The 26,331-nt window shown below is 47.7% G+C and overlaps 3 protein-coding genes across 9 annotated transcripts; all 3 read right to left on the bottom strand.

The window, feature by feature from the left end:
* Positions 1 to 55: 55 nt before the first annotated feature.
* LOC132470163 (galectin-3-binding protein B-like) lies at positions 56 to 15,593 on the bottom strand. 3 transcript variants are annotated; one of them, XM_060068509.1, is made up of 6 exons: positions 9,925 to 10,045; positions 9,601 to 9,730; positions 9,226 to 9,432; positions 2,258 to 2,389; positions 1,500 to 1,779; positions 56 to 1,396 (listed from the first exon to the last, which is right to left on the bottom strand). In XM_060068509.1, exons 2-6 carry the CDS (start codon positions 9,686 to 9,688, stop codon positions 301 to 303), a joined length of 1,803 nt encoding a protein of 600 aa, XP_059924492.1. In that variant the 5' UTR covers positions 9,689 to 9,730; positions 9,925 to 10,045; the 3' UTR covers positions 56 to 300. The 3 variants fall into 3 exon arrangements, with proteins under 3 accessions (XP_059924492.1, XP_059924501.1, XP_059924484.1); XM_060068518.1 differs by having other exon boundaries at positions 9,929 to 9,947; XM_060068501.1 differs by lacking the exons at positions 9,601 to 9,730; positions 9,925 to 10,045 and adding an exon at positions 15,399 to 15,593.
* Positions 15,594 to 15,685: 92 nt separating this feature from the next.
* Positions 15,686 to 21,287, bottom strand: cant1a (calcium activated nucleotidase 1a). 5 transcript variants are annotated; one of them, XM_060068768.1, is made up of 4 exons: positions 20,981 to 21,287; positions 16,943 to 17,587; positions 16,499 to 16,702; positions 15,686 to 16,379 (listed from the first exon to the last, which is right to left on the bottom strand). In XM_060068768.1, exons 2-4 carry the CDS (start codon positions 17,568 to 17,570, stop codon positions 16,009 to 16,011), a joined length of 1,203 nt encoding a protein of 400 aa, XP_059924751.1. In that variant the 5' UTR covers positions 17,571 to 17,587; positions 20,981 to 21,287; the 3' UTR covers positions 15,686 to 16,008. The 5 variants fall into 5 exon arrangements, with proteins under 5 accessions (XP_059924751.1, XP_059924771.1, XP_059924743.1 ...); XM_060068788.1 differs by having other exon boundaries at positions 16,943 to 17,539; XM_060068760.1 differs by lacking the exon at positions 20,981 to 21,287 and adding an exon at positions 19,280 to 19,659 and having other exon boundaries at positions 16,943 to 17,539.
* Positions 21,288 to 22,412: 1,125 nt separating this feature from the next.
* On the bottom strand, positions 22,413 to 25,965 carry LOC132470436 (synaptogyrin-2-like). The gene is made up of 4 exons (XM_060069070.1): positions 25,766 to 25,965; positions 24,827 to 25,064; positions 24,398 to 24,534; positions 22,413 to 23,628 (listed from the first exon to the last, which is right to left on the bottom strand). Exons 1-4 carry the CDS (start codon positions 25,862 to 25,864, stop codon positions 23,425 to 23,427), a joined length of 678 nt encoding a protein of 225 aa, XP_059925053.1. The 5' UTR covers positions 25,865 to 25,965; the 3' UTR covers positions 22,413 to 23,424.
* Between the last annotated feature and the right edge of the window lie 366 nt (positions 25,966 to 26,331).

Raw genomic sequence — 26,331 nt, 5'->3', positions numbered from 1 at the left:
GAAACGAGTCGATTTTTTTCGAACATTGTTTTTTTTAATGACAAACTACCAGCGGTACAGTGACAAGTTTATTCAAAAACAATGAATTTGTAATCTATTCTGTGTTATGTCATACACCCCTCACCCCCAGTATAGCATTCAGTCTGGCCCACTCAGAACCCACCTCCAAAATGGCTGTTTGGCCTATTTCAGACCAGCCTTTCCCTGGTTAAATCTCCTCGGGATTCTACATACATCCACCACCATCTCTACCACCACCCCCAACCACCAACATCTCCAACGCCACGAGGGGCAGTCATCTCAGATGTATTCGGGCCTCACCACAAAGTGGTAGATATACCCTTCATTGGGGCAGGGGTATGTTACATTCGCACCAGCAGGCACATAAGCAAAATCATCCTTGAAGTCCACGATGTGGAAGATGAATCTTCCTCGGCAGCTAAGCAGCAGCCGGTTGCTGTAGCGGATGCTGCCCTGGTCCTGGTCCTGGTACTTGGGCGTGGACATTCTCATTCTGGCCGCAGGCAGTGAATCACAAAGCAAACCACGGCTGGAGCAGTCGCTTTGCTCGTTGAAGAGGTTCAGCTGCCAGTCAACCTTTCTGTCATTGAAGAGAGCGCTGGTGTGGACAGGTGTGCTGTGATGTTCAGTGGTCCGCAGACTGGGCTTCTTGTAATACTGGGTGTTTTTGCCTCGATGTGAACCCCTACCAAACCGGTCGTACGGGTTGTCGATCGGACGCCCAATGGTTCCTACGCTCTGGTCATAAGCAACGCTCCACGGGGGGGCGGTGTAAATCCTGGGCTGGTAATCCCGGTCGTCTGCCTGGAAGTTGGAGCTGTTCTTCAGAGTGCCGAAGGGCAGCGAGTGAGCCTGGAACCCTTTCAGGACTTTCTCCTGATACAGAGTTGGATGGGCGGAGTAGAGGGCGGAGGTGTACCGTAGCTTGATGAGCTCCTTGGAGGGGATCATAGGGAAGCGCACGCGGGCCAACAAGGCGGCCTGCTGCTCCTCACTGGTCGTCCGGTTCACCCGGGAGACCCAGTCCTCCAGCGCTGCCAGGACGAAGGTCTCGCCCGGCACCACCAGGTCAGAGCGGGACAGAAGGGCCTGCAGCAGTTCTGCTGGCACAGAGCTCCAGGCCTTGGAGGTGCTGAGCTTCTGGAAGTTCCACGCCATGTACTGGAGACAGTTCTCCTGCAGCACCCGGTCGCCCGCTCCCACCGAGTACTCGTAGAAGGAGACCTGGGTGAGGAAGGAGCGGTCCTCAGGGAGAAGCTTGGTGAAGAGGCGCCCGGCGTCCTCCATCAACCTCCTCATTCCAAAGCGCGAAGCCAACTGGTGGATACACTCGGCGGTAGTCCTGGATACTTCCAGCTTCCGCGTGTACACGTACCTAATAGTACACAGGGCAGATTCCACAATGGTTGCCTGGGGGATGGGAGACCACACAGAGTCATTACGGTCATCAGAATCATGGGGTGCTGTAAGGCCTATACCTGATCAAACTGGGTAGATGAGGAAGGCACGTCTGGGTGAGATGAATTGATATTTGGTCTACGTCCGTCGGGGCATTGAAGCCAGGGAAACGTGAGAGAATCATCCTGTGTGCGCACACTGTTGTGTCCACCATCTCCCAAAGCCCATCGTCTCTGTTCTCGCCAGTGTAAGTGTATCCGTGGATCAGGAAGTCGCAGCCCTCCTCGCTGTCAAAGAGTTGCCCAAGATCCTCAGACAGTTCAAGAATATGGTCCACAAAGGTCTCTGTCGCACTAGTGCCTAAAGTGTGGAGAAAGATTGGAAACATTTAATGTATGCAATAGAAAATCGTGATGATGGACAAATGGTTGAAATGTATCTGAAATCATGGAGAAAGCAGAATCTCGGAAAAAGAAAGCACAGCCAAAAACACCAGAATGCCGTATCAGGAAGAATATATTTGAATGGGATTCAATTCTAAATACTCTGACCCTCCCCTCGAGTTGTGCTTCTCTAGTGGGGAGAAACTGCCATCAGCCCATGTTTCTCCCTACATTGCCATTATTTGAATTATTACTTTTTTAATGTTCATGCTTACACTGCCAAATAGAACGCACCTACATTTATGTTCATTTTATTTATTTTTCCCCCAAAAATGTATTGTGCCAGATAAGTTTGAGAACCACTGGCCTAAAGAATAGTTATGTTTTCCCTTTAAGTAAGAAATAAACAGTAGGCTATAGTACTGCCCTAATGGTTGAATAATTCCGATATCTACCTGCTACACAAATGACTCCAGCATCGTCCTTGTGTGAGCAATCCATTAATCCCCATCCATTGTAGGAACAGTTGGAAAGAGAGTTCTCTGTGCCAACACACTTCGTCTGGTCAAGCCAAATCTGTCCGGTTCCTAGAGAATTAGAAATTGTTAATTTTCAATGGCAAGATGTAGTCGCATGGACAGTTTCTACCTAAAATATGATTCCCCCATCGGTTTTCGGTAAACAGGAGAATAAGAATCATAACAATGATTTGTGTTGAATAGAAGAAAAATAAGAGTCTCTTTCGTTGTGCTCCTTCATCCTCCGAAAACGGTAGCCTGGCTCCGCCCGCCTAAGTACTTCCGCTCAATTTGAATTTCCCCTCTGTACAAATGAAATGAAATGAAGTGAAGTAGGCCTACGAGAGTCTGGTAGAACCAGGCTACGAAAACGGGCCAAGTGCCAGGTAAATGTAACGGAAATAAATCCCTGAAAATGAGACACCGCCAGGATGTGAAACAAAAAGGCGAAGGAACTTCTTAATGAGTTGGACGGATACGTTTCCGTGGGTCCGTCATGACAGCGGGTTAAAGTGAACCGTTGCCTTTTTGACTTCCCCGCAATCGGATTCATCAACACAATTTCACTACATTACGTGTGTAGTATGTTGAGGACAGTTTAGGCACCGCATCGACAAAAATCACAACGACATTGTTGCTATCGATATCTGTGCGAGAAAAGCACTTCAATCTACGTTCCGGCTACTATCTGTTTTTGGGACCTGTTTATGGCGACACATTAGTGCCATAATTCACTAATGTGATAAAAGATGCATTTGGGCGTATTATATTATTCCACACGCGTAGATATCAACTGCGAGCGCGCAAATGACCTCTGCGCGCGCGCAAATGACCTCTGCGCGCGCAAAAAAAAAGCCTCTCGCGAATGATGTTCTGCTCTCGCGCGCGAATTTAGTTTTGGCACTATAGAGTGGCGAAGTCACGCCCCTTCCGGTAGGGCTCATGGGACCTATGAGATCGAAAAATATGAATGGGTGTCAATGGAGAGAAAATAATTATTTTCTGGTCCCAGTCTTTATATGCCCTGGATTACACATATGTTGTTTGTGGATTTAAATGATAATTTTTCATGCAAAGAAAACTAAAAATGTTCGTGAAGAAGTTTGATAATTTTAGGTTTTATGTGAGGCCGCTTTGTGAACTACAGCTCTTCGCTGCTCTCGACGCATATGATATACGTCACCACACCCGCCCTTGGAACTCGGCACAGAGATGGCGATCTCTCTGCCCCACTTCACCGCTTTTTCCAAGGGGAGGATAAAAGCATCGAAAGAGGTGAAAACCATTATAAGTCGGGGCACGTGCAGAGTTTCAGTTATGCCGATGGGAAGATTGTCGGTCTTCTCCACGCCAGTCGCAGGTAGCGTGACGTCACATACGAGCCGTGTAGTCTTTCTCGTTGTGTTTTCTCTACAGCCTTTATCTGAACAATTGCACAATAAACGGTCGAACTCTTTGCATGAAAAATTATCCTTTAAATCCACAAACAACATATGTGTAATCCAGGGCATATAAAGACCGGGACCAGAAAATAATTATTTTCTCTCCATTGACACCCATTCATATTTTTCGATCTCATAGGTCCCATGAGCCCTACCGGAAGGGGCGTGACTTCGCCACTCTATGGGGGAGGGAACCATGGCAGGGCGGGCTTTCCTATGATTGGCCGTTTCTGAAGCGCGATATTTGATTGACAGCCCTCCTCAGCCCTCCTCTCATTCAATTCTGAATTGTACAGTAAATGGCTGAAACGATAGTTACGTATTGTAACTCTAGATTCTATGAGTATAGGCGCAGCCTTTTAAGGCTAGAACAGCCGTCGATGGGGTCAAATGACCCCTGTGAGTTAAAATAAAATATATCTTTGCACTCGATCACGTTCCAAATCCTTACTTTCTTGACTTTTCCTAAATATGTCTGTTGAACCACCCTGTGTTCATACATTTTTTTTTCAGACCGGGAAAGCTATTATAGAGCATGTTTTATGTGTTCCTATGTAATTGTTTTTTTTCCAAGGATGCAATGCTCTTTCTTTGTCAGCAGAGGTCGCAAGGGGACATTCTGAAGTGAATAAGATTGATATCTATAGGTACAGACAGACAGACAGACAGACAGACAGACAGACAGACAGACAGACAGACAGACAGACAGACAGACAGACAGACAGACAGACAGACAGACAGACAGACAGACAGACAGACAGACAGACAGACAGACAGACAGACAGACAGACAGACAGACAGACAGACAGACAGACAGACAGACAGACAGACAGACAGACAGACAGACAGACAGACAGACAGACAGAGGTGGCCAATACGTCGACCGCGATCGACTGGTCGACCGCGAGAGTAGTGCGGGTCGATTGCGAGACATTAAAAAAATTATAAATCAAAGTTTATATATTTTTTATTTTATTAATATAATTTAAAAATAAATAAATAAAGGGATATAAAAATATAGAAGGATATAAAACTGAGTGGACACACTGCTCAGACTATTGCAATATATCATTTGCTACTATCAAATGCAAATTGTTACATTATTTTTGAATGAATAGATAGTACCCTAGCATAGACAATAGACACTGTGGGTGTGGCTGAGACATCAAAAACCATGTATTCCATCAAATTTGTGAACCAGCAGTTGGCTGAGTGGTTTAGCATCTGCCCTGCAATACGAGCGACCTGATTTCGCGTCCTGGGTACGTCATTTAATTATTGCCGTTGGCTTATTTTTGTAATTTCCTTTATATCAGAGAAATGAGGCCTAACTATTTACTTTTTATATAATAAATATGTCTTACAATATCCCTATAACCCAAATATACCTTGCAAAAACTCATGGTAAAGTTAATGTTGGCAGCGTGGGGCTCAATTACGTCCGCGTGCGGCATGCCTCAACGACGTCCGCATTCCTCATTTTTACTTCCGCATCTCAAACGCTCGTTTTCGAGCGTGACGTAGGAATTGGTAGACGGACGTTCTAATCATCATATGCCGCTTTTCCACCGCACATGTAGCTCGACTCGACACGACTCGACACGACACGACTCGACACGGTAGCAGCACGGGTGCTTTTCCACCGCAAATAGTACCTCCTGGACGTGGGCAGGGTCGGCTGCGCGAAAGGGCCGTGACGTATTTGTGTACGCGACGCAAACAACACATACGCAACCCACACATGGACAGAACCCACATAACAACAATGGAGGACATCGATCGCATTACTATTATTAGCTGGCATGTTGAAGAAGTTGGAGAAGTGGAACATGTTGGCTGCGGCGCTGCTATGGATGTTACCAGCATGGTTGCCATGTCGCTCTCGTGACTTCGTCACACTCTCTGGCCAATCAGTCGCCGGCCGTCTGCCGACGTCACCTTTTAGCATCGGCTCAGCTCGCTTGGAACCTAGAGCGAGTAGGTACTAGAAAAAGCAGCCACTTCAGGTACCAGATACCATGGTACCGCGGTGGAAACACAAAAAATGCGAGCTGAGTCGAGTCGTGTCGAGTCGTGTCGAGCTGGTACCATGCAGTGGAAAAGCGGCATTAGACTACATAGGCAACATAACAACAATGGATAACAGTTTCGGACCACTTCCGTACAATTTTGAGCCAGCTAGCCGTGAGGGAGAACAGCAACCACCTAAAAGGGGGAGACACCATGGCAATAGGAGGGAGATAGAGTTGTGGTGTCAGGAGAATTATGGTGAACCAGGAGCGGCTGAACATCAACACGGCCACGGAGGAAGAGCTCATGACCCTGCCCGGGGTCAACCGCCCCGTGGCGCGGAGCATCGTGGAGTACCGGTGTTGTGTCGAGATCTGTTTCCCCGTCGAGATGTGTTTCCCCAAGTCCCCGCCCCCGTCCGAAATTACCCGAAAAGGCCCTCTGTTCCATAGGAAAGGAGGCTCACACATCTTTCAAATTCATACTGCTGACTTATTTCCCCACAACAGATAAGTGCTGTGATTTTCAGGCTGATATCATTCAATTTGACCATTTAGAACAGGGGGAACGCATCCTGACAGCTTCGAATATTACTGTCAGATACTGTTCCCCCTCTGTTCCATAGGAAAGGAGGCTCACACATCTTTCAAATTCATACTGCTGACTTATTTCCCCACAACAGATAAGTGCTGTGATTTTCAGGCTGATATCATTCAATTTGACCATTTAGAACAGGGGGAACGCATCCTGACAGTCATTATCTGGGACTAGGGGAAACACATCTATTTGACCATTTAGAACAGGGGGAACGCATCCTGACAGTCATTATCTGGGACTAGGGGAAACACATCTCGACGGGGAAACAGATCTCGACACACCGGGACTGCATCGGGGGCTTCAAGAAGGTGGAGGACCTAGCGCTGGTGAGTGGGATAGGCGCCACCAAACTGGAGATTATTAAAGTGGAGATCTGCGTGTCGAGTAGGACCAGTTCGTCGCAGCACTCCCCGTCCTCCCTGCGGAGAGACCCGGAGCATATGTCCTCCTGCAGCGGCATGAACATCAACACCGCCACCCCGCCGCAGCTCATGAGCATCCGCGGCATCACGGAGAAAATCGCCCGGAACATTGTCGCCTATCGGACCCAACACGGTCCGTTCAAGAGCATCGAGGACCTGGTTCGGGTCGATCACATAAACTGCTCCATACTGGACAAGATCCGTTTCCAGGTGTTTGTGGAGCGCTCAAGAACTCAGTCCACCAATACCAACGGCGGGCTGACCTACACGGGTCGGTCCCATCCGAGCCCAACCTCGTTCAGCCTCCGGAGCGACGACCTCGACCTCCCGCCGGGAGGACCCACGCAGATGGTGTCCCTGCGGCCCCGCGTGGCACCGGCCCCTGGCCCGCGGGACGGCCGGGCCGCGGTGCGCCTGGCCACCTGGGACCTTCAGCGCTGCTCCAGTGAAAAGGCCAACAACCCTGGCGTCAAAGAGGTCGTGTGTATGACCCTACTGGAGAACGAGTGAGTACAACTAACGTGAGGGTTTGCGCTGAACATGTTGTGTCTTCTTGGGACACGTTGTTTCCTGTGTGTAAACACGTTGGTGTCAGGGGATTTCATGTACGATAACTAAACCGGGTAGGCAACGCAAACTAACATTCTGAGCCAAACTGAACACAGAGCCCCAGACCTGCATGTCTACCCTGGGTCTGGACCCCCAGACCTGCATGTTGGTCTAGACCCCCCCAGGCCTGCATGTCTCCCCTGGATCTAGACCCCCCCAAGACCATATGTCTCCAGCCCATCTCCAGTGAGTGCAGCCGTTTGACTTCCAGGCGTCCGGCCCAGCAGCCTGTAATAATGGCGCGTTTCCATTGCAGGGTGCGGAACGGATCGGATCGCAAAGGTGCGGGTCGGGTCGCGTTTCCACCGCCAAAAGTGGGCGTGACCCGGACTTTGCCGTACCCGTTCCGGCCCCATTCTCGGGACTCCTCCGTTGGGGTACCGCAAACGAGACGAGACGCCTGAAAGGGTCCCGTGAAATTCTAGCTACACCCCCCCTCCGTTGATTGGTCGACAGAATCGTCACTTCCGGGTGATGCGGGGATAAAAACAAACGAACAGTAGCCTCGAGGTATTATTCTTTACAATTAACTTGTCGCGTAAAACGCTTGCTTGGGCGAACAAGGAGGTGGAGACGTTCGTCTGCATTCTTGGGGAGGAAGACGTTTTTTACGATGTTTACGTAGCTGCCGCGGCGATCGACATCCGGCCTACCACAAAGGGTACTGTCGGCAGTGGAAACGCGACCTCGGAACTGAGCTGGGCTATACCGCCCCCTCCCTACCGCACCTTTGCGATCCGATCCGTTCCGCACCCTGCAGTGGAAATGCGGCATTAGGTTGCGTGGAGGCGTGTGTGTTTGCACAGCACTAGCTTGCGATCAATCACAAGATCCCATGATGGTTGTGTTGAGAGAGGGAGACGTTCTACACGGACACGCCCACTCGTCTGCAGGCTGTCGGAGGTGTGAGGCAGCGGGGTTATTACAGGTTATCAGCTCAGACTGGGTCCACTCATGACAATGCAAAACAAACACACGCAGAGGCAGCAGAGGAGCCGCGCAAATGAACGTGTATTTGGTGACAGAGGCGGAAAAAAAAGTCCTTTCTCTTCACCTGTACAAAATGCACCCAGGCTCGAAAGCCTGCTCCATCCTTTCTCCGATCGGGGAAACTGTGAAATCGGAGATGGTCGGACAGGAGGTCGGAGTTGGAACAACCCCCACAGATACAAAACCTCATCTCGTCGATTAGAAAAAACCCAAAACCACAGGGGGGGGGGGGAATACAAGACCGCTCACCGCGGTAACTACTCACAACTACGCATAGAGCTGAGGCAGCAACAGCGACCGCGTCTACCAATTCCTACGTAATATGACGCGTTTGACGTATCACATAAAAAAAACAACGGTTTTCACTTTAAAACTGGATTTTTTGCCGATATACTTTTTTAAACTGATAAAATCCTGCATTTTAATTTCAAAGGGCAATTTTCAGAGAATGTTATGTATAAATATTTTTAAAAACATTAACTTCCAATACGCACTTTAAAGGTGAAAGAGGCGCGGCTACGGTAGAGGTCCGCATAGTTCCTTGAACTTCCTTCGTTCCCAAAATAATGTACAGTACTGTACCTTTACCGTTTCTTCCTTTTTCTACATGGTTTTTTTCTCTGAATCTATTTATGATAAAATGGTAATAATTTGAGGGGATAATTGTCGTGCCAGGCTTAAAACTGTTTCGATTTTCTGAAAATAGGCAAATGGAAATGTAGGTCTACTGCCTGAACCAGAGCCGTTCAAACAGAAGCGATCACTGTTGGCTCTATTACTGCTTCTGTGCCATTCCCCCTTAGTGGAAGAACAATATCAGAACAGAACAGCCTACCTTCGCCAAACGTCCCTCCAGCGGCGGCAGATACGGCTCCTTTGAAGTGCAGCTGACGACACACCACCTGCGCGTCGGGCAGGTCCCAGGCATTGTGACACACGGTTCCCCATTCCCCGTGAAGGTAGACCTCCACCCGGCCCTGGGAGCGTGTCTTCGAGCCCGCCAACCGTATAGCCCCCTCCTCTGGCGACCTGATCTTGCTTTCTGATTCACAAAGATAACGAGTTCGTGTTTGAGAGACAGCAAATACCCCCACCCCTCCTGGTTACCTCCGTACCAACAAGGAAACAAAACAAATAGTTAAAGAAGAAACTACAGATTTTTGCATTATACTATTTGCATTATAAGTATCGGAATTGTAGTCAGACTTACTGTAAAGGCTCGAGTTCACGGATCTGAGAGGAGAAACATGGAGAAGCAACATCCCGAAGGCAGACAGCAGGGTCCCGTGGATCAGCATGGTGATCCCGGCTATGTTTGTTGCTCTGAGAAACGTTTTACCCTACAGGTGAATTTGACCATAGTGACCATAGTGACACATAGGCAAATTGTGAAACCGAGTTGTTGAAAATGAAAGTATTTTAATGTATTAATAAAATGCAGACATCAAGAATTGCATATATTTTAATTCATATCTAATAACATTCTTGATTCAGAAAATGTAAAATAGCTTTCACAAAACGAACATTCGCCTACCTACTGATAGTTGTTCTTGTGTTGCGTTTCCTTATCAGCCAGAGACTGACTGCTCCTTTGAAAGCCCAACAAACAGGCTTAGGCGTATGTAGGCCTATATGGCATTGTTCTGGTTTCACAACTTGGTGAATTGATTGACCTAGCGATTGTGGTAAGCCTACTTGCACTTGGTTCTATGAACATCCTTTCTGTACCGACAGCGATATATTGATGCACTTCTTATGACAAATGTACTTATTGTAAGTCGCTTTGGATAAAAGCGTCTGCTAAATGCCCTAAATGTAAATGTAAATGTAAAATTGCCTTGCTGTAACTAAGCATATCATCTTTATTTAAACAAGGTTCCGGAGGCGGGAAAGAATTCAGTGTTGGTTTTCCTTGTTCAATCCTGTGTGCTTATACAAGAGGGGCATGTTAAAACAGCTTTTATTCTCAAAACAACTAGCATCACATTCTTTACAAGGAAATATATATATATATATATATATATATATATATATATTAAAAAAATATATAAAAAAGGCGACCGCACTTGGAGGTTCCCTGTTTGGCCGCGGAGAAGGGGTCATTTGGGCACTTGTTCTTGTGACCTCTTCAAGCCCGTCCTCAACACCGCTCCCACTCTCACCGCAAAGGTGAGGGGGGGGGACGACGACATGGAGTCAGGTACCAAAACCCGGCGCTGACACACTGAACAGCTGCTGTCAGAGACTTAGGGGCCTGAGGCGGTAGAAGCTCTGTGGGCGTTCAACGGGACTCACCGGGGGGGCTGATGCCCAATGGCGGAGCCAAAGGGGTGGCCGGGGTGGCACTGGACACTCCTGAAATCTGATTGGCCACCCCGGGTGCCACCCTAAAATTTCATTCGCTACCTGCGGTGCCTTTTTCAAATCGACGGGTGAGAGAGAATATTTCCCACAGCTCACGAGTCATACGAGAGACTGACTGCTGCGATTGGCGAAAGCACCATATTGAAGTAAGTTTTAAGGTTTAGCATCGGGTTTGGGTTTCCTGAACAACTATACGAAAGTTGACTCGCTGTGCAGAAGCATATTGGAAAATTGGCTCCATAACAGACAGTTAATCAGATAAGAGAGATCGGTTCCCAACTTAGCCTGTCGTAAGTTAGTGTTTATGGTGCGTTTTAATATCCATCCGTCTCGGAGGTCCGAGGACGTTGCCTAGCGACACGCACAAACACGCCCCTTTTCCTCGGACGGCGATCTCGCCATCTCGGTTGAACTCAGAGGTGACCGAGCGAAATTCCGACAGAATTCAAGATGGCTGCGCCCGGTGTGACTTGAAGTATGAACTGTTTTCATTGTGCTTTGACCACTTTGGTGGTTTAAATGGTAATTTCAATCACTCGTATTACTGCAATACCTTACTGCGTCCGTATCTCTGCCTATGTACACAAATATATTGTATTTGTGTACAGCACTTTGGTCAACTACTGTTGTTTTAAATGTGCTATATAAATAAACTTGACTTGACTTGACTATGGCCTATAGCCTACTTATATTGGATCGCCTGGTCCTCTGCCAATGCTACCGCGACAACAGCTTTCCGGGTGGCGTCCATGTTTTCCTCCAACGACCGAGCGAAATAATAAAACGCTTGAAGTGTGGGCGCGGCGTCAGATCCGAGATCCGAGTCGGTTCGCAGAGAATACTGGAACGCAGCATTAGTGTGTTTAGCTAATGTGGGGTAACTAGTACAGATGTCAGTGGAGGACAATTCCGGTATTTTGAATATTGAGCCCACTCTGGTTTGTGTCTAGGATGAAGTAGAGTGGTTGACACCGACATTTGAGCCTCTGTGTCGGTGACATAATTCAAACTTTCCAGAACTTTCTGTGTGGGGGTAGAAGGGTGCTTCATGTAGGACAGGGCTATTCAACCTCCTTAACAAGTGGGCCAAAAAGGAAAACCGCTGGTGGTTCATGGGCCACACATACAAAACTTATAATGTCAATGAATCGATCAAGTAATCGATACCTCACGCCCATCCCTAGTTCATACGTTGTAAGGCCAATCCTGAGACACTCATGCAGCTTCTCACTGGTCATGGAGCAACGTACCCTTGTTTTTTCATATGAGAAAACTGGCAGCAAACAAGCCGTGATTTGAGTTGTAGTGCCTCTTCACCTTGTATTCCTTCATCATGGAAATGGCTTTGTTGCACACTAAACACACCGGTTTACTACTTGTGGCGGATGGCAAAGTAAATAAATATTTGTCAGTCCAAATCGTTTTGAATTGGCGTTTTTCAACATCAACCTTACGTTTTTTGGCTTGGAAAGAGACATCTTGGAGCTTTTGTTAGCCTTGCTAAAGTGAGTTTCTCCGTGGTCCGCAAGCATAAAATGCAAAGTGAGCTTGATTGAGGCAATGGCAGATGTAGACAGAGCGGGTGTAATCCTGTTGCCGTAGCATACTTTGCGTTTATTGGCTGGTCATATATATTACACACGCAAACCTGATTTGCAGGCAACAATTTTCCAATTTTTTTTTTTTTTTTTTTTTTTTTTTTTAGGTCTGCAGGCAACCTCTTGCGGGCCATAAAATAAATAGGAAGGGCCGTATTCGGCCCGCGGGCCGCTAGTTGAATAGGCCTGATGTAGGATCTACCGGGATGCTCTCTCCCCTTGAAGCCGTTTACTGGTGATCATTAACTCAAAGGGGAAGTACAGGAAGTAAGTTTTTTTTTTTTGGAATGTCAAGGCCTAAGTCTGTGTCTTACCAACCACGCTCTTTGTCCTAGCAACCACACTGGGTGGAAACCAGTAGAACCACCTTTGATGGGCATGCGGTCGGGGATAGCAGTAGGTTGTTATGATTATTTTCTTTCTTTTGATATGATTCAACTTAATGGTAAGGCCTTGATGCCAGAGAAAACAAGCTCGGTGGAAACCGGTAGAGCGGGAGGAGGAGCGAGGCGGGTCAAGGAGGAGGGTGGGGTTGTGGCCCTGAGCGCTCAGGGCAGCTTACCTCCGGCGGCGGTCCCTCAGCGGGGCTCAAGCGGGAGACATTCGCCGCCAACAATCCCTTTCGCCTCCATGTCGTGGTTCATGTTCTTGAGGGAGTCAAAGCCAAAGTTCCTTCCCCCCAATTCATTCTCAACCTTGGCTGAGATAACCCCCACTACGAGTCTCGTAGAAATACCAGAGACGAGAGTCCGACGTGTTATGCGCCATAACGCCAAAAGCAGAACGGATATCCAAATAACAAGGAAGTGAACAACACTTGCGTTACAGTCCTGGAGCTCTATATCTAAATAATATCATATAATACATAGATATCTATATCATATAATACATATTATCACGGCAAAAAGCTGTGTGCGCCTCCAGACGATATTATGAATCACAAACGACTTTGTCGGGTTCTGCGACGTCTCTGGTTCTTCCACTTTCACATCAACCTGAAGTCGACTGAACCGCGCGCACACCAAACGCAAGTTTTAGCCACTGGGGGACCATAGGCAGGCTAGGGGAACTCATATTTATGTTAGAAAACCTCATAGTGAGATGTTCATGTCATGGGACCTTTAATAAAACCACATAGATTAAGACATAAAGAAATGTCTTATCTTTTATGCATGTTTTTTTTACTGCAGTATGAAATAAACGATGGACTAATGCCTGTATGTGAAGTGTGGGTGGGATTGCAATGACGTGGCTGGATTTAAATGCAGCGTAAGGGTAATTTTAATGGGCTAAGGAGCCCAATTTATTAGGGCACCAATTTGGGGTGATCCGAGGTCCCTTTGCCTATACGTTTGGTGTGATGCTGGGGCGATCTGAAGCCCGCTGCCCACTGGCACATGAGAGCGCAGAGCCGACAGTAGGCTATCGGGCAACTGAAGCGGCAGCAGCTTAGCTTGTAGTTCCAGTGGAAGCAGGCCGTGCCTCGGGAAGAAGCGCCCGACAGCAACCTGCTTTTAATTTGTTATCCAAATATCTGTATCATGTCACTCGGTGCGGAATAGTGTTGGCTCTGCGCGCTCGTTGCTCTTGTTATGCCACCAAAGAGGCATATCAACCGTAATGCTCCAGCCAATTAACGTGCACCCGGTGTCACAAAACAAGAACCCCCAATCCAAGTGATCGATGACGATACAAACGTTACATTTTAAGCTCGTGCATGTTTCCCCAAGTGAACGACTATGCCTGTCTCTACGCTTCAAACTCATGCATGTTGCAGAAATTTTGGTCAACAGCGCCACCGAGTGTCACGCTTTTTTCTTTCTTTTTTTTCACTCTTCCTTGGGTCCCCCGATGTTAACGGTGAATTTCCTACATTGAATTTGCAGCTGACTTTGGGGACGTTGAAAGTATTTAGGTTGAATTTCTAATGGTTAAATATTTGATTGAGAATTGTTTAACATTGAAAAATAAATGTGAAATTGATTTATTGAAAATTGTCAAAGTTAAATTCAGAGAAAAGAAAATCGTTAATTCAATGCATACATTTTCAGTGCTTAGAATTGAATGGCTTTTTATTTTCAAAATCTGATGGCACAGATTAACTTCCATGAAATAGTATTTTAAAAGTAGAATATCTTAGAAAGTTTATATTATATACACACACACACACACACACACACACACAATGTGTATATATGTATGTATATGTATGTATATATATATATATATATATATTATATATATATATATATATATATATATATATATATGTGTGTGTGTATATATATATATATATGTGTGTGTGTATATATATATATATATATATATAAAAAACTTATTTTATTAACAATATAAACACTATAATGACAAAAATTAAAGGTGAAAGAAGCGCGCCTACGGTAGAGGTTCCTTGAACTTCCTTCGTTCCCCAAATATTGTAGTTTTTTACATTTACCCTTTCTATAGTTTTCTACATAGTTGTTTGCTCCGAATCTATTTATTTATGATAAAATGGTAATAATTTGTGGGATAATTGGCTTAGTTCCAGGCTTAAAACTCTGTTTCGATTTTCTGAATAAGCAAATGGGAAATTTACTGCGCTAACCAGAGCCGTTCGAACAGGGGCGATCACTGTTGGCTCTATTACTGCTACGACTGCTTCTGTGCCATTCCCCCTTAGTGGAGGAACAATATCAGAACAGAACAGCCTACCTTCGCCAAACGTCCCTCCAGCGGCGGCAGATAAGGCTCCATAAGCTCCCAGGCATTGTGACGGTTCCCCATTCCCCGTGAAGGTAGACCTCCACCCGGCCCTGGGAGCGTGTCTTCGAGCCCGCCAACCGTATAGCCCCCTCCTCTGGCGCGACCATATCTTGCTTTCTGATGTAAAAAGATAACAAGCTTCTATTTGAGACAGCAAATACCCCCACCCCTCCTGGTTACCTCCGTACCAACAAGGAAACAAAACAAATATTTAAAGAAGAAACTACTGATTTTTGCATTATACTATTTGCATTATAAGTATCGGAATTGTAGTCAGACTTACTGAAAAGGCTCGAGTTCACGGATCTGAGAGGAGAAACATGGAGAAGCAACATCCCGAAGGCAGACAGCAGGGTCCCGTGGATCAGCATGGTGATCCCGGCTATGTTTGTTGCTCTGAGAAACGTTTTAGCCTACGGGTGAATTTGACTATAGGCAAATTGTGCAACAGAGTTGTTGAAAATGAAAGTATTTTAATTTATTTAAACAATGTATCTGAAGACGGGAGAGCCATCAGTGTTTGTTTTCCTTGTTCTACAATGATCAGCCCTGTGTGCTTATACAAGAGGGGCATGTTAAAACAGCTTTTATTCTCAACACAACTAGCATCACATTCTTTACAAGGAAATATTCATACATTCATTCTAAAAAAAAAATAGAAAAAAGGCGACCGCACTTGGAGGTTCCCCGTTTGGCCACGGAGAAGGGGTCGTTTGGGCACTTGTTCTTGTGACCTCTTCAAGCCCGTTCTCAACACCGCTCTCACTCTCACGCTAAGGTTCGTGTTAGGACCGTTGGGAGCGGGAGCCTTTAACGCTGAACCGAGTAAAGAACCAAGAGCCTCCCGAACCAACGACCCCGCGGTCCCCGCTCACCAGGGGCTCTGCCGCCCCTCAGATGAACTCCAGGCCTTCGTACTTCACTGCTCCGATCCTGGTCTCGGGAAGGAGGATGCGTCCGTCCAGCGTGAACGCCAGGATGTAGGTGGCGACCGTTCCCCCAACCTCCTCCGACTTGAGGGCCAGGACGAGCTGGTCGTCGGTGTCGGGGACGAACTTGAAGGAGGAGAAGCCGTGGGTGGGGCTGAGGGGGCCGGCGCGGCTGACCACCACGCGCTCGAACCCGGGCGAGCAGCTGAGCACCAGGTTGGTGGCGCGGCGCTCGTCGGCCGCCTCCTCGTAGCGCTCCGAGCTGGCCCGGCGCGGCAGGAAGAACCAGCGCTGCAGGGTGTCGCTCCACGCCGCCGACTCGTGGATGAGATAGCCTGGGGGGGGGGGGACATGGAGTCAGGTACGAACACCCGGCGCTGACACAGTGAACAGCTGCTGTCAGAGACTTAGGGGCCTGAGGCGGTAGAAGCTCTGGGCGTTCAACGGGACTCACCGGGGGGGCTGATGCCGGCCGCTGCCCTCAGGAACTCGTACTTGGGGACCCAGTTTTCATGGCGGACGTCCCCTCTGTAGCCCACCACCTTCACCCACTCCGGGTTGTGGTTGACAAACTCCCCCGCCGTGGTGGTCCACTCTTTGCCCAGACCGCCGACGTACAGACGCTCCTCCTTCACGGCCAGCCACTCCGCCTTAAAACCTACCAGGGGAACGACGACACCAGTCACCATCAAAGGGCACTTGCATGCAGATTTCCTAATTATTAATAAAGTTGTTTTCTTTTATAACGCCTCTGAGGAGGGGAAACCCCCCAAAACGTAGCATGCATTTCTACACAGTAAGATCAAGGCAGTCGATCCTGACCAACGCTTCCTACTAGGCGGTTCCACAGTGACGCTCGTGATCCACAACATCCCGGGACGCCCCCGGGAACACCGACCTTTGGCCACGCTGCCGTCGCCGTCCGGCAGGATGACCCAGGGCACGGCCTTGTTGCCGTCGATGTGGTAGACGATCCCCGTGCGGTCGTCCACACTGTACAGCTTCCCGTTGAACGCCACCAGCTCCGACAGCTCCATGCCCCGCCCCTTCTCCGCCAGGTGGCTCTCCAGCACCACCGGCTCCGCGTCCCACTCCACCTCCACCTTGTCCCCGCTCTGGGACACCGACAGGTGGCCGCGCAGCAGGTAGCTGAACCACGTCAGCTCCTTGCCGGCGCTGCGGGAGGCCGTGTCCAGGTCGGCGATGACGGCGATGCGGTAGCGCGTGCCGTGGGCGGTCCTCTGGGGCGCGCTGAGCGGGTAGGTGTCGTTGTAGCGCCCCTCGGGGTCCGGGGTCGCGGCCCGGCTCCGGGCGCCGCCCGCGCGCGAGGGGCTGAGCTGCAGGAAGACCAGGAGCAGCACGGCCAGTGCCGCCGCCGCCGTCACGATGGGACGCCACTTGAGGCGGAAGCGGGGGTCGGTGGGGTTGGCCATGGACGCCAACATGGGGAGGCCTCCGACAGAGATGCGGAGGGGGTTCATGGGCTCATCCTGAACTAGTAGGGAGAAGGCTGTGGAAGCAGACATGGGGGACGTGGGAGGCCCTGCAGCAGGGGGGAGGGCGTGGGAGACGTTATTGATCCGTACGTCACACGTCGCTGCGTGTTGGCATTAAGCACAAGCAAACCCCGAATGTAATCAAGGCGTTAACAGGCTAAATGTGGCATACTTTAGGTGACCTTGGGTGTCTTGAAAGGCGCCTCTAAATTAAATGTATTATTATTATTATTATACTCGTATCCCAAAATGTTTTGTAGACAATGTGAGATTCACTTTGCCTTCACTCACATATACAAATGCTCATTTCAACATATCCTTTGTCAAGCTGTTCTTCTATAAAAATGTTAATTACCTTAACCGATCCCATGCTGGACCACCTTACATCCTGCTGGCATGTCTAATGTAAGCATAAAAATAACAATAGGTATACACAGCTACACTGTGAACACCTAATTACAATTCCTAAGAGAAATACATAAGCAATGGAATGTAAGAAAAAGAAAAAAAAACGGACTTCCTTAGGTTTAACATACCTTCGACATGGCAGATCTACCTTGGGTCGAATAATGTTCCAACAACTCTTTACTAGGTTGTCTCTATGTCTCTATCGTCTCTATTACTAAGCTGAGCCTCACTTCTAGACAGGAACGTTTCAGAGGTTTGGTCCCCACAGCGTTAGTGTCAACGTGGAACTTGAGGAGTGCTTTGTTTAGCATACAGAGAAAGGTGATGGGAGTGGCGGCAGGTAAAGCAGGAAATACAAACAGAGTCTTATCTGGCCATGTGAAACATTGACAGGTGCAAAACCCCTGGCTTGGTCATTGAAGGCTGACAACCAAAGGTTACTTGTAGTACCATAAGTTTCAATTCACAGGTCATTTGTGATGACGACTTAATTATTAATGTATTAGATATAATTTTACAGTAGGGCTGGACAATATAGAAAAATGTATCATATGTATATTCATGGGGAACCTAACACAATATCGATAAATATCATGATACACTTTACAACACCGTTGTAAACAGTCTAACAGAGTCATTACAGTGCTACATATGGATCATTAAGGTGTGGTATTTGACTAAAGCTAGTCTCATTGACGTTTTAAACCTCTGATTTGATCCCCTCTACGAGTTTTATCAACTTTATAGCTCTCGCAATAAGTCGATATCTTCATTCCACGACTAAGCAGTACCATTCAAAGACATTACAGTATTAAGTTTGGCCCTGTGCTATAGCACAGAAAGGGGGCCAGAGTTACCTCATGAGGCCTAGACTACCAAACCAAGGCTTGGCAGGAGTACCTCTGGTGGAGGGTTTTCCTGAAGAGAGAACAGACGGGTGCAGGGAACTGGCCTCTGCTAAAAGGCCCTTTCATAACAGGCCCCTGGCAAAACAGACGCTCATTATGGGAACAACATGGCCCACTGCGCTCAATCACACACACACACACACACACACACACACACACACACACACACACACACACACACACACACACACACACACACACACACACACACACACACACACACACACACACACACACACACTCACACACCACCTACAGCCGGCCCACGGGTTTGGTGGACTGCTTCCCCATTTCCTCAGACGTTTAATAATTGGATCTAAAAACACTATGTGGCAACAGACCAACTCGTGAAAGGAAACTTAATAAGAGGCTAAGAGACATTTAAAGAGACTCCAAGGTGAGGAGGGGCTTGATCGGGCCTACCCTTCCGTCTCTTCCTGCCGGCCCGCTGAGCGCCGGTCATCCCAGTCACAGCAGCAGTGTCTTCGTAGGAGATGACTACATGCACGGCACGAAGGAGCGGAGACAACTCTGTCCTGCTGCCGAGTTTACTGGTCACCAAACCGTGACTTAGGGATATTACATAGGATTGGACTTCAGACCGGAGGATAATGAGCCGGTCCAAACGGGCATCCCCCCCACCCAGCAGGGGCCGTCCAGATAGAACAACCTAAAGCCTGTATATGTTCTAGTCCCTCAGCAATGGAGCAACACAGCATCTATTGTTGTACAATGCAAGGCTGTGAACCTGCCAGCTATATATCTATATAAATAATGAATCATATTCAACAGTTAGCTCTGATGACCAAATCATTTGATTGGACAAGAGGCATTACAGGAGTGCTGCAACGTCACACGTATCACTCCACTTAACAGGTGTTTCTAATAACTGTTAGTTACTCTGCCGATGGAAGGCAGTGCACTCATCGGGATCACACAGGCCGCCAGAGCGACCTGCAGCAGGCGCTGATTCGACGAGCGGCCCAATAAATGGCAACGTACAGATAAACGTATAGGGTACGTAGTAGCTGGCCTGCAGTCGCGTGTAGAGCTACACCGAGTGGCGAGCGAGCGTGCAGGAACATGTTGATGTGTTGCCTGGCAACAGTCTCCTACAGCGGCAGTGCAAACAGATCAGAGTCACTCGTTACGGTTCTGTGGAGCAGCTGTCTGAGAGCGGGCCACCGCGAGAGGGAGCGCGTGGCCCAGCAGGTCAGACACCTCTCGTACCTACGACCCAATCACAGGCCGGTTCATGGGGCATGTGACCTCGGGGGCGTCCATCCAGCAGCCTGGGGTTTGTGCCAGGACGGTACATAGGTGAGCTGCTCTGTCACCTCCCATGTGCTGGATGGAGGCCCCGCCTCCACCTGTAGTGGATCTACAGGTACCCCCGGTTCAGGAACACACACACGAGCGTAAGAGTATACGATTTTGAAAATAACCAATTAACCAATTAAAAGACACACGCACAAACACACACACATGCACACATACATAAATCAAACGCAGCTTTGATCAAATTACTAAGAATTGTAAAGTGATTCTAAAAGAGTCCATCAGGTCAATTAACTTATTGGTCTCTGTTTATTCTATCCCTTAGAGCGCCATGAATCCACCGGCGCTCCTTGTCATTCGGAAAGACCGTCTTCAAACGGAAGGGGTCAGGAGAAACCAGATGTAGGCAGCCAGCTGGCCAGGAACATAAATAACCCGTCAGTGCTGTAGGGCTGGAATGGCCTGATAGTTGTCACAGCGCCACGGTTCAGAGCCCTCAACCCAACGCACTACAGTCCAGACACTGTATGTGACACTACTGTCACATGCTGAAGCCAACAGGCCAGGGTACGACAGGAAGGGATTGTCCTCACACGGGAAACCCCTACGGTTGACTTATCCTCTCTGCCCCGCGTAGCCAGTCAGTCACCCACCCCCGATCAATCACGCCCCCAGTCTGTATCATCCAAACCAGCCTCACCTGGACCGTCCCTTACTGTCCACGGGGACCGAGGAAGTTATGGATCAGGTTAGTGTCATGACATCACGGATCAAAACGCCGACGGCGACCAGAACCACCCTGCTCTCTCAAACCGGACCACCGCAGACAACAGAAAAGACACTTACAGGAAATGTCAGATGTGCAGCTCCTCGTCCGACGTTAGTGGCCTCTGAGATGGCATGTCGCCTCTCCTTCTCCGTCCTGAACTATCTTGAGAGGTTCACGTTGATCACTTCCTGTGTGCAGCCATGACGCTGGAGCCCCGCTCCCCTGCTGTGATCACACGGTACCGGGGTTACGACCCCATGCTCTTCTATCATGTGCTCGTTGTGATGGTTTATGGGATGAATTCGGACCCTGTTCTGTCACGTAGATGTTATAAAGCAGTTCGGTGGTGTTAGCTTCTCGTTTAGGGGGGAAATGGGCGGGGCTTATTTGCATGGTGCGTTCAAATCGTCCCCGTAAATTGAACAACTCAACTTAGACCTGTTTTGAACCCTTTATTGTTTGAACCAGGGATTTGAACCTATGATGATAAAATATGGTATCATTTAGCGACTGTTAACAAACAGAAATGATAAAAATGTCAATACTTTCAGCTTGAATTCTAACACTGAGATATAAAAACAACGCGGTTTGGTCAGAGAGCTCCAAGCTGGAGGGGGCGTTTCGTCACCATGGTAACGGCCCACCTCAACCCGTTGATCCCGGGGTTCGAACCGACGCAGAGTGGGAGTAGGCTTTATTTGCGAGTATGACGCTAAACATGCACACGCGCACACGCACACACATGCATACACACCACACACGCCGACCACCGGTCCCCTGGTCGTGACGTCGAAGGGCCTCGAAAAAGAAGAGAGAACGGAGCAGAGTGGATATTTTAAATAAACGGTTGGCAGAGAATGGCAAAAATCATTATTGTGCTCCCGTTTTCTCTGAATGACGGTATTAATTAACTATCAGGTACAAAATGCCATATATTAGTATGTCTATGTGGACCTCAGTACATATTACCAGGTCAAAAACAAAAAGGGAGTTCGCAGCTCCTTTCAGAGTTGGTTTGGTTTGATGTGATTTGAAAACGTTGGTAATATATACCATATAATCCAATCATGTTAAAATTATAGGAACAGGGGGTAACTTTACCCTATTATTGATTATATGTGAACAGGTTAATTGTCTTTAAAGCACATTACAGATATAAGGCCTAATAAAAGCCTTTAGTAAGGTAGAAAAAGGGGAACATCAAACTATGTTGGAGATGTTTAACTAATGAACATTTCAGTAAACAGTGCCCTACAGATAAGTCACTGCACTCTGCCCTCACTAGGACCTGGGGGTTTGCTCAAAGGCAGAGGTCAGAGGGTTTCTGAAGCAGTAGGCCTACCAAAAAAGTGCTAATTTGTGTCAGGTGAATCATAGAACAAGCATTCACTTCACTTATCTGCTTAACAGCTCCCTTCCTACACGTATCAATAGAACCAATGCTCAAATATTGACAAAGGAACACACCTGTGTCCGGTTCCTGCTGTAGAAGTAGTCAGAAGACATCGCTTCAAAATGTGTCGTTTTATTTGGCAAACTTTGTGTGAAACACAGCACATCGTGGAAGGCACTTGGAGGAAAATGATTCAAAAGTCCTTTAACAAAAACAATGGATACATGGGAACGGAATCCTAACTGATGTCAGAAAGAGAGTAATATAGTAAACCAAGCAAAGTATAGCAACACCAAATCTGCTTCAATGTAGCTGTTAAACACAGCAAGCCGTTTTTTTTTATCAACTATGCATTTCCTTCGACTATACATTTTAAGAAAACACATCATTTTGAATTAATGCGTGCAGGCATACAAGATAAATGTACAACCACCTTGGATTGAAAATAAAATACAACCTTATATACAGATGTGCTTTGGCATCTTGTTGAAACACAATGTTAGTACATATACTATTAATGGTATTGAAAAAAATAACATATTAATCAGTGCCGAAAGGCCCTCAAACGAGTGGTTAATAACATTGCTATGTATATTTAAAATTGTAAAATCCAAGTGTCGACTAATAAATAACAGGGATTTGGGCCAAGAGAATGACTATATATCATTCTATATAAGCCAGTTATGACAAATAAGTAATTTTCCATTATTCAGCAATTTCCCTTGCAATAGCTACAACCCAAAATAGAGGATAAGTTTAACAGCAGTCCCGTTCAAATCTCACAAGGTGACACTAATCATAACGGCCTTTTTGGAGAATGGTATTCAATACTTATTTAGTTTTGTAGGGAATGTCCCGATACAGGTGCATGCCAATTGTTGAAACATGAATGTATAATTCAAATAATACCCATCTACACCAAATAAAATCCCCCCAAAAAACAAAAGAACATCCTTTGATATCTTTAACAAATGCAAAACATTACTTTTTGCAAGAAAGATATCAGCATCGAAGCATCCGTATGGAGTGCAAAACTCTCGATAGCAGATAAACTGTGGCCACTTCTTTATTAAAAAACAAACAGGAAGGAGAAAGAAGGACGTGCATTGGAGGTGGCGGCCGCGGCCCTCAGTACGCGGGGGGCTGGTACTCCCCAGGCTGCTCCTGGGTGCTGCTGAAGGGGGACTGCTGGTACCCCTCGGGACCACTGTTGGGGTACGGCGGGTAGGTGGGGGGGTATGCGTTATCCACGGGGGCTGGATCTCTGTACTCCTGCTCAAAGGCGTCCACACCTTGACTGAATCTTCTGTACGCAAAGAACGCCAGCGCAGCCTGAAGGGGCAGAAGGACATCATCAGAACAGACGTAGGGATACGGTATGATATGGTACCGGGAGATATAGTGGCACGGAGCCGGGGGGCTCAACGGACATCTGTTGGACCAGGGTGAAATCATGGAGCTAGAGGTCAAGTCAAGACTCAAGTCTTAGAGCTTTTACTGCGCGTGTCTGGATTGCTTATGAAAATGGTGCGCACGTCAAAGTACGCATGTGTATCTTATGACTGATATATTTGTATAATGTAGTGTACAGCTTACAGTCCTCTTAAGAGGAATGATGTGTCTAATGAGGTGAACAGCTTTAAGACTGGGAGGAATGGTGTGTATAATGTAGTGTACAGCTCAGTTGTCAGTGGGCGTGCACCAGATGTGGAGAGTTAAGTATGACAATAACGGAGGGAATGACGTTCCATCTCGTCAGACTTCTCCTTCATGTTAATGCTTTGAGTCCCAGATCTCACGTCTGACTGGCGTCTCAGCTCTTTGACAACCAGTCCATTCACCGTGGGCGGGACCTAGGTGCCACGCGAGTCCATTTGGTAACAGCGAGTGCGTGCGTGCGTGCGTGCGTGCGTGCGTGCGTGCGTGCGTGCGTGCGTGCGTGCGTGCGTGCGTGCGTGCGTGCGTGCGTGTGTGTGTAGCGCGACACTAGGTCCACATCACCCCCCCTCCACGTGGGAGGATGGCCACAGCCCCAAACGGACTGCTATCGACAGCGTGGTTTGCTAGTCAAATGCAGTCTTCAGCGGGTCAATAAACTCACCCATGAAGCGATGGAGAAGAAGGAGAAGGCGACCACGGCCTGAGCGGCGTCCGCAGCCACCCCGGACCGGTCGACAGTGAGCGCCCACTGGTGAGCCAGCAGGCAGAAGCACACGAACCACAGGAACGTCCATGCTCCTGAACCAACACATCGACGTGCGATGCAACCATTATGGGATGCATTTTCAAAACCACTTAACGATTCAACAGTGTGTGTGTGTGTGTGTGTGTTTTCTGAACTATGTGCTTATTAGGCCTACCTGAAATATTGAGGAAGTTCACACTAAACACACACAAAAATAACTGAACACTATAGTTTTAAAGCTACAATGAAGCTTTCATGTAGCCATAAGATGGTAAAACATAGTTAGTTCCACTTCCTAAAAGGACTTTTGTGACCCAGACTGAGGACAAGCCACACACTTCGTACCTGAGAAGGCCAGATCCCCGGTGACGATGTACTTCCTCTCTTTGGCGTTGCTGATCTGAGGTTGGTACGCATCCAATGCGAAGAAGACCATACAGGCGATGAAGGCCAGAACGCCGATGGTGACCCCGTAACTGCAGGCGCTGTCGTTCTTGTTGAACATGCAGCTTGCCTCTGGTTCTTTAGCTGAATTAATGTAGCCTTCGCCTGTGATGGTTGCAAAAACCACAATGGCGAAAATCTGTAAAAGGGATTGTATATGTTAAGAAGAGTGATGGTGATAAAAGGGCATTGGGTTTAAAGAAACGTACAGCAGGTCATGTGCTGATCACACGACCAGGTGACCCTGCAGTTACTCTCAGGTGAAGGCCTTTCAAGTATGGCTACAAGTCCAATCGAAGAGTAACTCGGTTCTTCTTATGTTTACATTCATGTTTTCCTTTCATATGGTAGAATGCTCAAAGAGACTGTCGCTCCACACGGCCGGATAATGTTAGGAGACACTCTTGTTAGGAGACTGTCTCCTATGAGAGGAGGCTGACAGCGCGTCAACATGTGCAAACACGTCAGCCACCACAACTGCCAGCCAGGAGCTTGGAGCTCGGAGGACATTGGTCTGGGTTTGTAAAGCAAACACCAGGCGTATTCTATCTGAATAATAAAACTACAATCGTTACGGAATTAACTACATAGTCGAGAGGGATGGAAATAATCTACAACAATCCCAACGCAATGTCATTCTCTGAGGCGTCCTCGCTTCCGGAGTTTATACAGTGGTCATCATCTCATATCACATATCTTTGTGAGTACGCTCCACAGAATGTCGGCAGGTCGGCCTTCACGTCTTGACATCCAGGATGTGAAGGTGCAGCGCGGCTGGCGCTCTTACAGCAGGCATGACGGCGGCTAACATCGGCTAGCCGCCTAGCTCCAGACACTCACCCAGCTCAGGAACCGCGTTATGGTCTGGGGCTGCTTCACAAAGTTCACCAGGTCGAAGGCACCTCCGGCCAACGAGGCCCCGTAGGCCCCACTTTCCATCTCTTTTAACAACAAAAGTCACTTTCTGAAGCGTCACAGCTGCTGCAGTCCGCTTCTCACGGGCTTCCTGAAACTTTTTAAAGCCCGCCCCTTCCTCACTCTGCGAGTCGGGTCGCAGTCACATGTTGCTGGGCACCGGGCAGTGCGTTGTGTTGATCTATTGCATGGAGGGGACCTGTTGCATCAATTGTTGCATAAGAAAAAGTTATTTTAACTTTCATCTATTGAAATAGATGAGGAAAGTTTACTCTTTTTTTTTTAAAGTAAACTTCAATGCTGACATTGTGACAAAATATTGCAGCAAAATAAGTCACAAAACAACGCAGGTGAGGGTATGGGATCGATATAGGATGTGTGTCTTCTAGTGGTGTAGGCTTACATTTGAACTAGATTCAGGCGTTGACTGAAATGTAACGGGGGCAGAAGGCCCATGACTTGTTGACCAGGGGGAACTTCCACCAACACTG

Source organism: Gadus macrocephalus, chromosome 2, assembly GCF_031168955.1.
Source record: "Gadus macrocephalus chromosome 2, ASM3116895v1".
Taxonomy (NCBI): domain Eukaryota; kingdom Metazoa; phylum Chordata; class Actinopteri; order Gadiformes; family Gadidae; genus Gadus; species Gadus macrocephalus.
Note: the sequence above shows the minus strand (reverse complement) of the source record. Positions and strands in the feature narration are given on the sequence as shown.